Source organism: Rana temporaria, chromosome 4 (genome assembly GCF_905171775.1).
Source record: "Rana temporaria chromosome 4, aRanTem1.1, whole genome shotgun sequence".
NCBI classification, from domain to species: domain Eukaryota; kingdom Metazoa; phylum Chordata; class Amphibia; order Anura; family Ranidae; genus Rana; species Rana temporaria.
In genome coordinates, this window is record NC_053492.1 from 244,189,065 (window position 1) to 244,205,256 (window position 16,192).

At 46.6% G+C, this 16,192-nt stretch overlaps 1 protein-coding gene across 1 annotated transcript in view; it reads right to left on the bottom strand.

The window, feature by feature from the left end:
- Positions 1-16,192, bottom strand: part of MDN1 (midasin AAA ATPase 1) — a 354,267-nt gene that overhangs the window by 244,244 nt on the left and 93,831 nt on the right. The window contains 4 exon segments of the mRNA XM_040347762.1: positions 1,960-2,107; positions 3,865-3,978; positions 6,083-6,179; positions 9,377-9,521. Coding sequence (XP_040203696.1) covers positions 1,960-2,107; positions 3,865-3,978; positions 6,083-6,179; positions 9,377-9,521 — 504 coding nt within the window.

Sequence of the window (16,192 nt, forward strand, 5' to 3'; positions counted from 1 at the left end):
TGGGGCTGTTCTTCTATTAACCTCTACGATTTAGGTTTGGACAGCTGCAGCCATCTAAACAAGCATGTACAGTATGTTTTTTTTTTTTTTAACCCCTTCTTTTAACATGACAAGCACAGTACAGACAATTCAAAAGCTATGCATAACATGCTGTGAACAGCTTTTTGTTGGCCTGTCACAACTTTGAGACATGTGGTTGTCAATTTTAACCTTACCTTACTTTTTTCTTAGAATGGTACATTTTCTCATGTTATACTGTATCTCACAAGATTACACCTTCACATTTTTGAAAATATTTTATTATATCTTTTTATGCGACAACACTGAAGAAATGACACTTTGCTACAATGTAAAGTAGTGAGTGTACAACTTGTATAACAGTGTAAATTTGCTGTCCCCTCAAAATAACTCAACACAGCAATGTCTAAACCGCTGGCAACAAAAGTGAGTACACCCCTCAAGTGGAAATGTCCGATTTAGGCTCAATTAGCCATTTTTCCTCCCCGGTGTCATGCGACTTAGTGTTACAAGGTCATGTGAATGGGGAGCAGGTGTGTTAAATTTGGTGTCATCACTCTCATATTGGTCACTGGAAGTTCAACATGGCGCCTCATGGCAGAGAACTTTGAGGATCTGAAAGAAAGAATTGTTGCTACACATAAAAGATAACCTAGGCTATAAGAAGATTGTCAAAATCTTGAAACTGAGCTGCAGCACAGTGGTCAACACCATACAGGGGTCCAAAAGGACAGGTTCTACTCAGAACAGGCCACGCCATAGTCAACCAAAGAAGTTGAGTGCACATGTTCAGCATCATATCCAGAGGATGTCTTTGAAAACTAGACGCACAAGTGCTGCCAGCATTGCTGCAGAGATTGAAGGGGTGGGGAGGTCAGCACTCAGACCATACGCTGCACACTACATCAAATTGGTCTGCATGGCTGTCATCCCAGAAAGAAGCTGCTTCTAAAAATTATGCACAAGAAAGCCTGCAAACAGTTTGCTGAAGACAAGCTGACTAAGACACATATTACTGAAACCATGTCCCGTGGCCTGATGGTACCAAGATAAATTTGGCTCAGATGGTGTCAAGTGTGTGTGGCTGCAACCAGGTGAGGAGTACAAAGACAAGCGTCTCTTGCCTAGTCAAGCATGGTGGTGGGAGAGTCATGGTCCGGGGCTGCATTAGTTCTGCTGACACTGGGGAGCTACAGTTCATTGAGGGAACCATGAATGCCAACATGTACTGTGACATACTGAAGCAGAGCATGATCCCCCTCCCTTCGGAGACTGGGCCGCAGGGCAGAATTCCAACATGATAACGACTACAAACACGCCTCAAAGATGACTACTGCCTTGCTAAAGAATCTGAGTGTATGGACTGGCCAAGCATGTCGCCAGACCTAAACCCTATTGAGCATCTGTAGGGCATCCTCAAACGGTACGTGGATGAGCGCAAGGTCTCCAACATCCACCAGCTCCATGATGTCTTCAAGGAGGAGTGGAAGGGGACTCCAGTGGCAACCTGTGAAGTTCTGGTGAACTCCATGCACAAGAGGGTTAAGGCAGTGCTGGAAAATAATGGTGGCCACACAAATATTGACACTGGGCACAATTTGGACATTTTCACTAAGTAGTGTTTCCAGCGGTTTAGGCATTAATGGCCGTGTGTTAAGTTTTTTTGAGGGGACAGCAAAATTACACTGTTTTACAAGCTGTACACTCACTACTTTACAAGTGTAATTTCTTCAGTGTTGTCACATGAAAAAAGATATAATAAAGAATTTACAAAGACATGAGGAGCGTACTCACTTTTGAGAGATACTGTACATTTCACATGGTTTTCTATTGTGAATATAATATGGGATTATGAGATTTGAAAATCATTGCACACTGTTTTTATTTAAAATTTACACAACTGGAATTAGACTTGTAATAGCAGAAAAATAGTATGTTTACCTCATATAAAGAACGCTGAATGTTGATACATGGATTTAAAGCTGCATATCTTAGAGCTCTGCACAGAGTTCGTAAACTATAATGAGGACTGTGGCCTGTACCATCCACAAGCTCCACAATTGTCTTCTTTCGCACGGTCAAGTAAAAGCTTAAAAGAGAAGAGGAAATAATCAGCACTATAACATAACATGAACAGCCCATGCTACCACCAAAAAAAGAATGACATGCATCAAAACAACGTGTTTCATATTAGATATAGTAAAGGAGAAGTACAGCCAAAGCTTTTTCAGCCATACTTCAGAATACTCCTGTGATCCCCAGAACTCCTGCTTTCCAGATTTAGCCAACAGTGGGCTAAAGCCCTTTTGCTGGCTGACATCACAGAGCTGGTCCAGGCTCTGCAGAGATCCCAACAATTTTGGGATCTGCCCAGATGCCTGACCGGCAACTGGCTCAGCCTCTCAGTGGGTCATAGTGCCTGAGCCAGCCACTCCCACCCTTTACACAACCTGGGGCTCCAGTGAGCGCTGCATGAACAGAGCAGAGCACGGCGACTGAGCACTGGCTCTCCGCTCAGTTCTCAGTGAGTGATCAGTGGTCTTTGATCTTATCTAGCATTCGTGAAGAGGCCCACCAACCCAAAGTGGCTTGTTCTGGGGTGTAACTGCATCAGGAAGCCCAGCGACTGTGTCCACCTGTCCCACGTCAACAAGACATTAAGTTGGAGGAGCAGAGAATTAAATTGGGCAAAAGGAACGGCTTTAAAGGAGGTTAACATATTTCCCAGAACACTCATGCAAAGCTGAGTCAAGGGGTTTGTCGGTGTGCAACTCCACTTGAGTTCTAAGAGCAAGGTGTTTGTTTTGTGGTAGGATCACTCTTGGACCATGTCCAGCATCAGGCCTAAATATTTCAACCTTTGAGAGCAGTGAACATGTCAAATGGTAGGGCCACAAATTTAAAGTGGGTTTTCCACCACAAACCTCAGGAAACTTTGGTGAGGGGCAAGACTGGGATGTGACAATAACATGCCTTATACACTGATGTCAGAAAATGTCACTGCTGGAGGGAGGCAAGCACCAATTCCAAAAAAAAAAAAAAAAAATGTCTGCATTTGAAGACACTCAAGTAGCTTGAGATTCAGGATGGGGCGAACATTGCAGTTTGGTTTTGCTACAATGAAGAGTTTCACGTAGAAACAAAAAAAAAAAAAAATGGGATGATCAATCTTTAATAACAGATATTGAGGACCCAAAAAAAAAAAAAAAAGTACTTTTTTGCAGGTCACTGACCACCACAGTAAAGCCTCCCTTCACGGTGGTGAGTAACAAACGGACAAGCAGGAAGTGAACAGAACAGAGAAGAAATAGAGCAATAGAACAAATGAGGAAGTGAAAAGAGGAATGTCTGCAGGTAAAGGATGCTTATTATGAAAAAAATGTTTCCTTTACAACCACTTTAAAACCGATTATTGTAAGCATCCCTGCCAGTGGTATATAGTTGGTATCAATCCTGTAAAATTACTACATCTGCAAGAGAGTTTGTTCTTTTCAAAAACAGTCTTAATGGCAAGATCACCAGATTAAAAAATAAATAAAGCGAGAACATGAACCCCAACAAAGAAAACTGATGTAGCCATCACAGCTTAGCATTTGTAAGCTGCAATATAAAACAATGTAGGCTGTATTAACACTACAATATAAAATCACCTAGATTATGCAAAACTGTTCAAATGCACAAAATACAATACATCCAGCAATAACAGATAAATAAAAAGCTATCCCAATTGTCTATAACCATTTGCATGCTGTCAAAGCCTTTACTTAGAGCTCAAAAATGTTATCAAGACAAATCTTTTTACAGGATGATGGCTGGTTAGGAGTGAACAAAACATGCTTTATTTACCTGATAATTCCTTGGACAACTGACTTATTTACATTTAGTCCTTTCAAATAATCCACAATGAGGATCTGTAAATCACTCTCATTTTCTAGTTCTTCCACATAAAGCTCAGTAAACCTGAAATGTAAAGACACATTATAATGGCACAACATATACCATAGAATGTTGAACAGAGGTGTTTTGGGAAAGTACAACAGATCTGGTATTTGAGGATATATGCAGTATCTCAGCATTCTTTAAAGGATAAGTCTAGTAAACATACAAATAAGGGATTGCATTTCAAATTTTTGAGAGCTTACCATATATGTCAAGCGGAAGGACTCTTGACAAGAGATCAATGACTATTTATATAGTGAAGTCACTGGGAGGCCATGTCCCCTTGTGACGTCCCCACCTGGGGCATGATGGGGCGGTGGAGTCACAAGGGGGTGGAGGTACCAAATGACATCACCAGGTGGCCCTGACAAAATGGCTATATAAGTAATGGCACACAGTGGACCCAGCATTACAGCGGGAGAGAGCGTTGGGTGAACATTGGAGGAAGAACACAGCGGAGAGAGGAGAACCAGCGGCGTACCGTTTTTATTTTTGACACTGTTTTGGGGTGAATGTGTAGGGGTGCATGCTCGGATCTAGTATGGATTTTGGTGGGAACCCTACGCCAATTTTATGGCGTGGGGGTTCCCCTTAAAATCCATACCAGACTCTTGGGTGGGGTGTACCCTATGTCAGTTTTTATTTTCAATTTTGGTGAGGGTTCCCCTTCAAGATCCTCAGTGCACAAGCAGGACCACAAGTCAGATCATCTGTTAAAATCAATGGGTTCTCATATGAAACCATTAATTTTGACACGTCAAAAACAAAACAAACGCTTGACGAGGCTTAACGCGACTGTATTCAGCGTTAAGCTGCCTTTACCAGCGTCAGACATTTTTACAGCTCTAACGTCGGTCATCAACGGTCCGCCCGTGTGAAAGGGGCCTTACAAATCAAATTATAATCCTAATATCAGCAGCATGAGTGTTAAGAAATATAATAAACCATGGCTCGACAAAATCCGGGCGCCAGGTCGGTTGTGACCTGGCGCCCGCCGGTAATCGAGGCCGCTGCTTTTCGGCCTAGAACCCTGTGTCTCCATGCGCCCCCACCACCGCGCGAACGCAACAGGCCCGCAACGGCCGATAATTTAGGCCGCAGCCTTGTGAAGGCCCAAGCTTGCTTCTGTGGCCTGGCGCCATCTGGTGGTGGCCATTGGCATTACAAGTAAAAAAGCAGTTCTAGTGTTTTTTTTGTTTTTTTTTACTGTTTTCACTGCCATCTCCTTCCCTCTAATTAGAACCCCCAAACATTATGTTTTTTTTTTTATTCTAACACCCTAGAGCAAGGATCCTCAAACTACGGCCCTCCAGCTGTTGCGGAACTACACATCCCATGAGGCATTGCAAGACTGACATTCACAGACTTGACTAGACATGATGGGAATTTTAGTTCCTGAACAACTGGAGGGCCATAGTTTGAAGACCCATGCCCTAGAGCAGGGATCTTCAAACTACGGCCCTCCAGCTGTTGCAGAACTACACATCCCATGAGGCATTGCAAGACTGACATTCACAGACATGACTAGGCATGATGGGAATTGTAGTTCCTGAACAACTGGAGGGCCGTAGTTTAAGGACCCATGTGGCCTAGAGAATAAAATGGCAGTCGTTGCAATACTTTGTCACACCATATTTGCGCAGCAGTCTTACAAGCGCACTTTTTTTGGGGGGAAAAAACATTTTTTTTAATTAAAAAAAATAAGACAAGACAACAGTAAAGTTATCCCAATTTTTTTTTTATATTGCTAAAGATCATGTTACGCCGAGTAAATTGATACCCAACATGTCACACTTTAAAATTGCGTCCGCTCGTGGAATGCCAACAAACTTTTACCCTTTAAAATCTCCATAGGCGACGTTTAAAAAATTCTACAAGTTGCATGTTTTGAGTTACAGAGGAGGTCTAGAGCTAGAATTATTGCTCTCACTCCAACGATGGCGGCGATACCTCACATGTGTGGTTTGAATACCGTGTACATATGCAGGCGCTACTCACAAATGTGTTCGCTTCTGCGCGCGAGCTTGGCGGGACGGGCGCGTTTTTTGGCTTATAACTTTTTTAGCTGGCTCCTAGATTCCAAGCAAATTTGTCAAACCCTGTAATAAACATTTTCAAAATTTACCGATTTCTTATTCCAGGTGGTAGGTTTCTTTTTCCCACATCGGTAGCAGGGTTCATGCAAGCAAATAATCGAAAATCTGGGTGACGAATCAGGGGATCTGTATATGCAAAAGAAAAGATGAGGTTTTTTTTTTTGCTCGAAAATTACCAAGAACCCCCAAAACATAAAAAGAAATTCTAACACCATAGAGAATAAAATGGCGGTCGTTGCAATACTTTTTGTCCCACCGTATTTGCGCAGCGGTCTTAAGACAACAGTAAAGTTGGGCCAACATGTCACGCTTCAAAGTTGCGCCCACTTGTAGAATGGCGACAAACTTTTACCCTTAAAAAATCTCATAGGCGAACTTTAACAGCTTGCCAACTGCCTCGCTCACTTCGGCAGAAGGCCCCGGGCAGGCAAAGCAACGTATATATACACATGCGTTGTTTTGAATCTGCCGCCTAGCGGGGGGGGGCACCCGCCACGGTGACTGTGCGGGCGAACTCTATGTCCACCTGTGTCCTGCAATCGGGTCACGGAAAGGCAGAACGGGGTTCTGCCCAGTGACACAACACTGATCGTCTGATCCCTCTCATCATCAAGAGCAGCGACCCGTGATGTGTCACAGTAAGCCACGCCCACCAACAGTTACAATAACTCCCTAGGACACACTTAACCCCTTCCCTGCCCCCTACTGGTTCACCCCTTCCCTGTCAGTCAGTTATACAGTAATCAAGGCATTTTTATAGCACTGATCGCTGTTTAAATGTAAATGGTCCCAAAATAACATCAAAAGTGTCCGCCATAATGTTGCAGTCACGATAAAAATTGCAGCGATAACTAGTAAAAAAATGTTAATAAAGCCATAAAACGACCCCCTATTTTGTAGATGCTATAACTTTTGCGCAAACCAATCAATATACGCTTATTGCGATTTTTTTTAACAAAAATATGTAGAAGAATACGTATCGGCCGCAACTCAAGAAAACATTTTTATATATAGTTTAGGGGGGTATTTATAGCAAAAAGTTAAAAAAAAATATCGCCTTTTTTTTTCAAAATCGTTGCTCTATTTTTGTTTATAGCGCAAAAAAAAACAAAAAAAAAACGCAGAGGCGATACTAAAAAAGAAAGCTCTATTTGTGTGGGGGGGGGGGGGGCGTCAATTTTGTTTGGGAGCCACGTTGCACGACCGCACTATTGTCAGTTAGAGCGACGCGGTGCCGAATCTCAAAAAGTGGCCAGGTCATTTGGCAGCCAAATGGTCCGAGGCTGAAGTGGTAAAAAATGTTTTATAGGTTGTCGTTTTGAATTAGAGGAGTTCTAGGGCCAGAATTATTGCTTTCACTCAAACTATCACGGTGATACCTCATGTGTGGTTCGAACACCATTTTCATATGTGGGCGCTACCCACGTATGCGTTCGCCTCTGCACGCAAGCTCAGCAGGACGGGGCACGCTTAAGGAAAAAAAAAATCTTATTTTACCTTTTAATTTTTACACTGTTCTTTTAAAGAAAATAAAAACTTTCACTTTTATTACTATTTCAAGGAATGTAAACATCTATTGTAATAGAAACAAAAGCATCTGGGGTCAAAAAGACATCAGATCTCATATTTACACTAAAATGCAATAAAAAAAAAGAAAGGTCTATAATGGCTATGGGCGGAAGTTTTGACGTTGCTTCCGCCCTGCAATGGTATGGAGACGGGTAGGGCCATCTTCCCCTCACTCAGCTCCATACCAAGTCAGGGAGAGAACTCCATTTCCTCCACCGCTGCCATCGGTGGAGGTAAGCGGTGGAGGGCAACGGAGAGCAGCGGGAAGGGGGCCCTCTCCCGCCACTGATAAAGGTGATCTTGCTGCGAATTTGCCACAGAGACCACTTTAATCTGAAAGCTGACCGCCCACTGAGGAGGATACCGGGTTATGGTAGCTAGTTGCTGCCATAATAGAGATATCCCTCTTCAAACAGCCAACGTATTATGACGGTGGGCGGTCTAAGTGGTTAAAAATAGGCTACCGCTAAATACCTTACATAGCCGTAAAATGATATTCCAGAGTTGCTACTGTATAATCAAACAGCGCTCTAGGAAGTTGCAGGGATCAAGCAGGCCTACACACTATCCGTCCAACTGCAGCCTGATAGTGGGACATGTGCAGGACCATGCAAGAGATGTTATCCCAAGGCCATAAGAGGAGTATAAATTGGAGAAAAGCACAAATGGGTACACAACTGAAAAATTGATTGGCAATAGTTGGCCTATATAATCATGGCATCTGCTTAAAAGTTGTTCTCTGAAGTTTTCACATTGAAAAGTGAACCTGTGCACAGACTATGTACTTTAAACACTTGCTGTCCATAGGCCATATATAAATGGCCCAGATGGCAAGTGATTAAATACTCTTTTCCTCCTCCTCGTTTTGAGCTATATGTAAAAGGAATTTTAGTAAGTGATCTAGTCAGGTATAGAGCCGCCTGACCACTTTTACTGCTCTAGCGGCTATCTTCTGGAGCTGTGAGACTTGCAGCCACTATTGATATGGAGACAAGTTGCACCGCTCGTTTTGCCACCCCCTTCTGCCCTAACCAAACTGGTATTACTATTCTACAATGCATCATGATCTGTAAATGGGTAGTGGAGATCCGGTCATTTGATTTTTCCTCCTCCATTCAATTTAGTTGTACCATGGTAAAATAGGAATATGCATTCTGTGAATAGAAGAGAGAGAAGTGGGCGGTGAGAGGCACAACTTCTCAGTAGCAGTGGCTGCTGTTAACCTTCATTGCGCCCAAAAGACAGCCACTCAGTACAACTCTGAGGGAGGCACTTAAACAGAAGATTTTTTTTACCAAAAGCAGCCACCTGCAGGTAATGGGATAAACACCAATATGCTTGGAATTGTATCCACAGCAGCTTTGGACATTTTCACAAAAAAATCAAAACAAATGGTTCATGTTTCTCTCCACCTAAAGCTATTGTAGCCAAAAGCAAACATTTTAGCTGTGCACAGCATATGCTTAGTGACATACAATACTGCTTTAATTAAATGTGTGATTAACAAGCAAAGCATAACCATAAATTCACTGTTGCATGTATCAAGCATTGAACTCAAGACTGAAACTGGGTGTTGGTGATGGCTTCAAACTATAAAACCAATACAGGCGTTAATAAAATGTGGCTTTATAGGATATGTGACATGTAATACATTCTAATTAATCAGGTTGCCCACTTCTGACAAACTGTCGTATGTTAAATTATACACTGGCATATTTTAATTGCCGAAAAAGTTTTCTAAAGAATCCAATTACCTGTGTCTCCTCTGTCCAGTAAAACCAGTGATCCGGATAAGCCTTCTAGTAAACCACACAAACATTCTAGAGTTTCCGCAGCTGCCAAGTTTATTTCATCCAGCAAAATCCACTCTCCTTTCTTTACAGCCTGAGCTAGTGTTCCCTAGGGTACAGAATCTCGTTTTTTTCCTTCATATACATAACCAACAAACTCTTGATTAATTATACTTGGGAGTTATAAAAACTAGATTGTAATCAACAATAACGATGCATTTAGGCTGAAATCACCTAGAAAAATAAACTCCCAGCCAATCAGCATTTCACATCAATCTATGCATTGCAAGGTGGGGGGGGAGACAGAGAGAGAGAGACCGACAGAAAGAAAGAGAGAGAGACCGACAGAAAGAAAGAGAGAGAGACCGACAGAAAGAAAGAGAGAGAGACCGACAGAAAGAAAGAGAGAGAGACCGACAGAAAGAAAGAGAGAGAGACCGACAGAAAGAAAGAAAGAGAGACAGACCGACAGAAAGAAAGAAAGAGAGACAGACCGACAGAAAGAAAGAGAGACAGACCGACAGAAAGAAAGAGAGACAGACCGACAGAAAGAAAGAGAGACAGACCGACAGAAAGAAAGAGAGACAGACCGACAGAAAGAAAGAGAGAGAGACCGACCGAAAGAAAGAGAGAGAGACCGACCGAAAGAAAGAGAGAGAGACCGACCGAAAGAAAGAGAGAGAGACCGACCGAAAGAAAGAGAGAGAGACCGACCGAAAGAAAGAGAGAGAGACCGACCGACCGACCGAAAGAAAGAGAGAGAGACCGACCGACCGAAAGAGAGACCGACCGAAAGAGAGACCGACCGAAAGAAAGAGAGACAGACAGAAAGAAAGAGAGACAGACAGAAAGACAGACAGACAGACAGAGAAAAGAAAGAAAAACAGAGGAGAAAGAAAAAAAAAAAAGGAGGAGAAAGAAAGAGAAAGAAAAAAAAGGAGGAAAAAGGGAAAGAGAAGGAGAAAGATTTAACCGTTTCATAAAAAATGTCTATGCCTATATCACGGTTTTCCACGTCTGCTTTCTTCTACTTTCCCTTAGATAGCCAGTTGTTTGGCTATGTATTTTGCCTCACAATGCAATTGACTTTTCCCCTTTTTTTTTTTACTTCGGTCTTCAACTTAAAAAGTGGAGTTCCGCCAAAATTTCGGCAGCCCCACATTTAGGGATATTTATTATAACAGAAAGTAAAAAAAAAAAAAAAAAAAGGATTTTTGTAGTCACCGAAAAATCAATTTCTCCGAGTTCATGGACAGACACAGCATCCTTTGACTGTAGGGTTATATCCGCTTCTCCAGGAGAGGTTTAGGCAGAAACAGCACTTAAAAGTGTTAACAACTTTTCTTCAGTGCAGCTCCTCCCAGGGGGTATTGTTCTCCGGGTATAACCCACACCCTGTTCCAACAGCCTCAGTTCGTAACAAGCAGTACAAACAAAGGAGGGGTGGGTGCTGTGTCCATCCATGAACTCAGAGAAATGGATTTTACGGCGAGTACAAAAATCCCATTTTCTCTTCCGTTCATGGACAGACACAGTAGCCTTTGACTGTAGGAACGTCCCCAAGCAGTGTCAAAAAAATTAGAGGGGTGGGAAAAACACGGCAAACCAAACTTCACCCCAAACAAAACCGGAGTTACTCAACGGAGGAACTCCAACCTTAAACTGCCGCCTGTAACACCCTGCGGCCGAAGGAGGCATCAGAAGATGCACTCACATCCACCTTGTAAAACTTTGAAAAAGTGTGGACCGACGACCAGGTCGCTGCCTTACACACCTGTAGTACAGAGGCTTGATGGCGGAAAGCCCAAGAGGCCCCGATCGCCCTGGTCGAATGCGCCGTGACCCGAAAGGGAGGCACCCGCCCCTTCAGGGCATAGGCCTGAAGCACAACCGGTCGGATCCATCTAGAAATGGTGGCAGACGAGACTGCCAGACCCTTTCTGGGACCAGACACCGAAACGAACAGCGAGTCCGACTTCTGGAACGGAGCCGTCGCGGACAAGTACACTCGAAGGGCCCGAACCACATCCAGGGAATATAAAGTGGCCTCCCTCGGGTTCTTCGGCTGAGGACATAAGGATGGAAGGACAATGTCCTCATTAATGTGAAAGGCCGAAACAACCTTTGGGAGAAAAGGCTGCAGACGCAGCACCACCTTATCCTTATGGATGACTAAAAAGGGAGCCTTGCAGGACAAGGCCGCCAGTTCAGATACACGTCTGATCGAGGTAATCGCTACCAGAAAAACCACCTTCTGTGACAGAGTCAACAAGGGGGTCTTCCGAATGTCCTCAAAGGGAGCTCGTTGAAGCACCGAAAGGACTAAATTCAAATCCCATGGGGGCAGTGGAGGGCGCAAAGGAGGGGCCACATGCCGGACCCCCTGCACAAACGTGCGTATCAAGGAGTGCGCTGCCAAAGGTCGCTAAAAAGTAAACAGCCAGAGCATAAATCTGGCTCTTGACCGTACTCAAGGCGAGAGCCTGGTCCACTCCCCGCTGTAGAAACAGCAGAACCCGGGACATCACGTATGTACAGGGGTGCCACTTCATCTACTCACACAGAGATGTAGGCCTTCCACGTACGATGGTAAATTCTCCTAGAAGTACACTTCCGTGCAAGCAGCATGGTAGAAACCACCGAGTCCGATAGGCCCCGGTCCTTTAAGGCCCCGGTCCTTCAACACCTGGCTTGCAACAGCCACGCCATAAAAGCCAGCGACTGTAAAGCAGGATGGAAGATCGGACCCTGCGACAGAAGATCTTCTCTCAGGGGTAGACGCCAGTGGACGTCTGCCACCAGACGCACCAGGTCCGTGTACCAGGAGCGGCGCGGCCAATCTGTGGCGATCAGGATTGTCGGAATCCCTTCAGCTTCCACCCTGCGCAGCAGGCGAGGAAGAAGCTTCAGAGGAGGGAAGGCGTAAATTAGGCGATAGTGACCCCAAGGTGCCACCAACGCGTCCCCCCACGGGTCTCTCGACCTGGCCATGAACCGTGGCACCTTCCGGTTGAGACGGGACGCTAGAAGATCCACTTCCGGAGTGCCCCACTTTCAGCACAGACTCTGAAACACCTCCGGGTGGAGAGACCACTCCCCTTGGTCCAGAGTTGTGCGACTTAGGAAGTCGGCCTGCCAGTTCTGTACTCCCGGAATGTACACGGTTGATAGAGCTGGAACGGACCTTTCGGCCCACCGAAGGATGTGCGCGACCTCCGTCGCTGCAGCCGAGCTCCTTGTGCCTCCCTGATGATTGACGTATGCCACGGCCGTAGTGTTGGACTGGATCCTGACCGGTCGGTCCTGCAGATCCAGGGACCACCTGGCAAGGCACAGCCTGATCGCTCTGAGCTCCAGAATATTGATCGGCAGGCGGGACTCCTTTTGAGTCTAGCGCCCCTGGGCTGACCAGTTGCCCCAAACGCCACGCCCCCCCCCAACCGGATATGCTGTCATCTGTCGTGACCACTGTGCAGCGGCACGGTAGAAAAGACTTCCCAGTCCGAAGCACCGGAGACGTCAGCCACCACACCAGGGAGGACTTAACCAGATAGCTCAACTGGATCTGGTAATCCAGAGATGACGGGAGCTTGTCCCAACGTGACAGAATCTCCTTCTGTAGCTCCCTGGTGTGGAATTGGGCATAAGGGACCGCCTCGAAAGAGGCCACTATCAGACCCAGAACTCTCATGCAGAATCGAAGAGACGACCACTTCTGGGTCGACAACTGCTGCACAGCAGAACGCAGGGTCTTTTGTTTCTCCGTCGGGAGGAAAACCCGCGCCTCTGCGGAATCCAGGACCAGCTCCAGGTATTCCAGTCTCTGGGACGGAACTAACACTGACTTCTGGAAATTCAGAAGCCAGCCGAACTCTTGGAGAGTCTGACACGTGATAGACATGTCTCTTCTAATTCTGAGCCTGAGGAAGCTCTCAGGAGGTGGTCGTCCAGATATCCCACGATATCGATCCCCCGTTGCCTCAGCAGGTCCAGTATCGGGGCAAGCACCTTGGTGAAAACCCATGGTGCTGATGCCAGGCCGAACGGGAGGGCCACAAATTGAAAGTGGTCCTTCCTGACCGTAAAGCGCAGAAATCTCTGGTGCTTTGAGCATATTGGAACATGCAGGTACGCGTCCATGATATCCAAGGACATCATGAAGTCCCCCTGCTGGAGTGCCGCAATCACCGAGCGAATCGACTCCATCCTGAATTTTTGTACCTTGACAAAATTGAGGGCCTTGAGGTCCAGGATTGGACGGACCCCTTCCTTTTTGGGGACCACAAACAGATTGGAATAAAACCCCTGAAACCGTTCCCGCTAGGGAACTGGCACAATCACTCCCCTGACCAGAAGATCCTGGACAGCCCCCGCCAGCGTTCTGGAGGAAGATGGAGGTTGGAAGGAAAGAATCTGTTTGGTGGACAAGAGAGAAACACTATCTTGTACCCCGAGGAAACTACTTTGCAAACCCAACGGTCGGAAAGAAGAGACCTCCACCAAGCCGCAAATTCGCGAAGCCGGCCCCCCACCCGAGACACGGGCGGAAGCAGACCTTCATGTGGAAGCAGGTTTGTCCGCAGGCTTGTTAGACTTGCGTTACCAGGCGCGCCTCTCCCCCGCAGCGGGGGCCTTAGCGCCTTGTGGATTTTTTCCCGCCGCTTGGGGGTAGTAAAGGAGGGCCCTTGCTTACAGCGAGGCTCCTTGCCCTTCCCAGACTGAGGAAGCAGCGTGCTCTTACCACCTGTGGCATCCTTAATGATGTCATCCAGGGATGACCCAAAAAGCCGCTCACCCTTAAAGGGCAAATCTACCAAGGCCTTTGAGGATTGGTCCGCAGACCAGCATTTAAGCCACACTAGGCGGCGCAATACCACCGCATAGGCGGAAGCCCTGGAAAGCAAGGGGAGCGCATCCAGGACCGACTCACAGATGAACATCAGACCCTGAACCAATTGTTCAGCCAGGTCCTTACAGGTCTCGGAAGCATCCCGCTCCTCCAACTCCTGCAGCAGGAGCTTTGCCCTTTCGGTCAGAGTCTGACACCAGAGTCCCGGCCAAAACCGGCCTCACAGCCAAACCCACTACAGTGAAGAGGGAGCGGGCCACAGCCTCCACTCTACTATCAGCAGGGTCCTTAAAAGCAGGAGCCCATTCCACGGGCAACGTGGTGGCTTTGCTCAATCTGGACACAGAGGGTCCACAGACGGAGGAGAGACCCACTTTTTTTAAAAGTCCTCCTCAAAGGGGTAACAGGTCGCAAAGTACTTTGGCACAGCAAAAACTTTCTGCGGTGTATCCCATTCCTTGTACATCAAGTTGTCCAAATAAGGAACACAAGGAAACACTTTTGTGGTGCGCTGCGGTTTGCGGAACCCAAAAGGGACCGGCACATCAGGTGTCTCCGCCAAAACCTCACGTTTTTGAGTCTCACGCACCGCAGAAATAAGAGCTCCAACAAATTCCTCATCAGCAATTGACCCTGAAGCAGAGTCATCCTCACTGTCTGCGTGGGTTAAGCCTGCATCATCTGACATTATAGAACCAGAGGCAGAAGCAATAGCAAGGCCTGATTCTGTGTCAGAGACATCCCCAGAAGCAGGCTCAGGGAGGGGGCACTTTTTACCCCCATTCTGGGCACAAGCTGCTTCAAACCTGGCGAGAAAAGACTCCAAGACAGCCGACATTGCCTCAACAGATGTGGCAAGGGGAGGGGCATCAAGGGTTAACTCAGGCATTGCTGGGGAAGAAGTACCTGGCTCAGGCTCCATAATGCCCCACCACTGTCTCACCCAAACTGCAAGGCAGAAACACCCACCGGTCACCTCCTGGCCGTTACAACAGAGTATGGGGGCCCCCAGGGAACTCACCACCCCACCCGGTGCAGCGCGAGCTGAGACAAGTCTGAGGTGTGCCGAGAAGCCGGCTGCGCTGCGTCTGTCACCTCAGGGAGATTCGCAATCTTTTTGCAGCGCTAAAACGGCCGCACGAGGCAAAACGAAATCCAAGATGGCCACCGTATGTGAAAAAAGCACCATAGGACCACAGGAAAATGGCCGCCGAGCCATATAAAGCGCGATCATGGCAAAATGGCGGTTGCGCATTTAAAAAACACCCAGAGTGACACAGCACCTCAGCGCAGCACAGATTACACAGCGCAGCACACAAAAGACCATGCAGTGAACACACACACACAGCCCCCGCTATACACACAAGCCCTGGTGTAATAAAGAGACCCCAGAAAGCCCCCCCTCACAGCCGCTACCCCAAAGGGAAAGGAGGGAGAGGAATTAAGGGAGAGAGGAAAGCAGGGCAAACCCTCAGTCGACCTCCCAGGGGAAAATTCCAGCCATACCACCTTACCTGAGCAAGGGGCCACTACTTACCCGTCCTGCGACCACCGGCTAGAGGTATCCCAGACAGAAACGTCTGCTAAACGGCATGGCTGTCGGCCAGACACACTGTGACAAAGCCATAAATACTGGTCATATGTGTGCCCTAGAACAAGATGTTCCCCGGCCGCCCCTGGAGCAAAGGGGCCTGTCGTGGACGACCCAGAGCTGAGCTGAGGGCCGGCACACGCTCGCTGGCCGAACATGGGGGGACTACAAGAGTCAAGACCCAGCCTGTCACCCAGTCGGCAGTTGATAGAGAATCTCAGGATCCAAAAATGCAGGAACAAAATAAAAAGCGAAAAAAATTGCAAGAAAAAAAAACTCCAGAGCACAGGACTCCAGAGTGCCTGTCCTCTCCTGACGTTAGGCAGAGAAAAACTGAGGC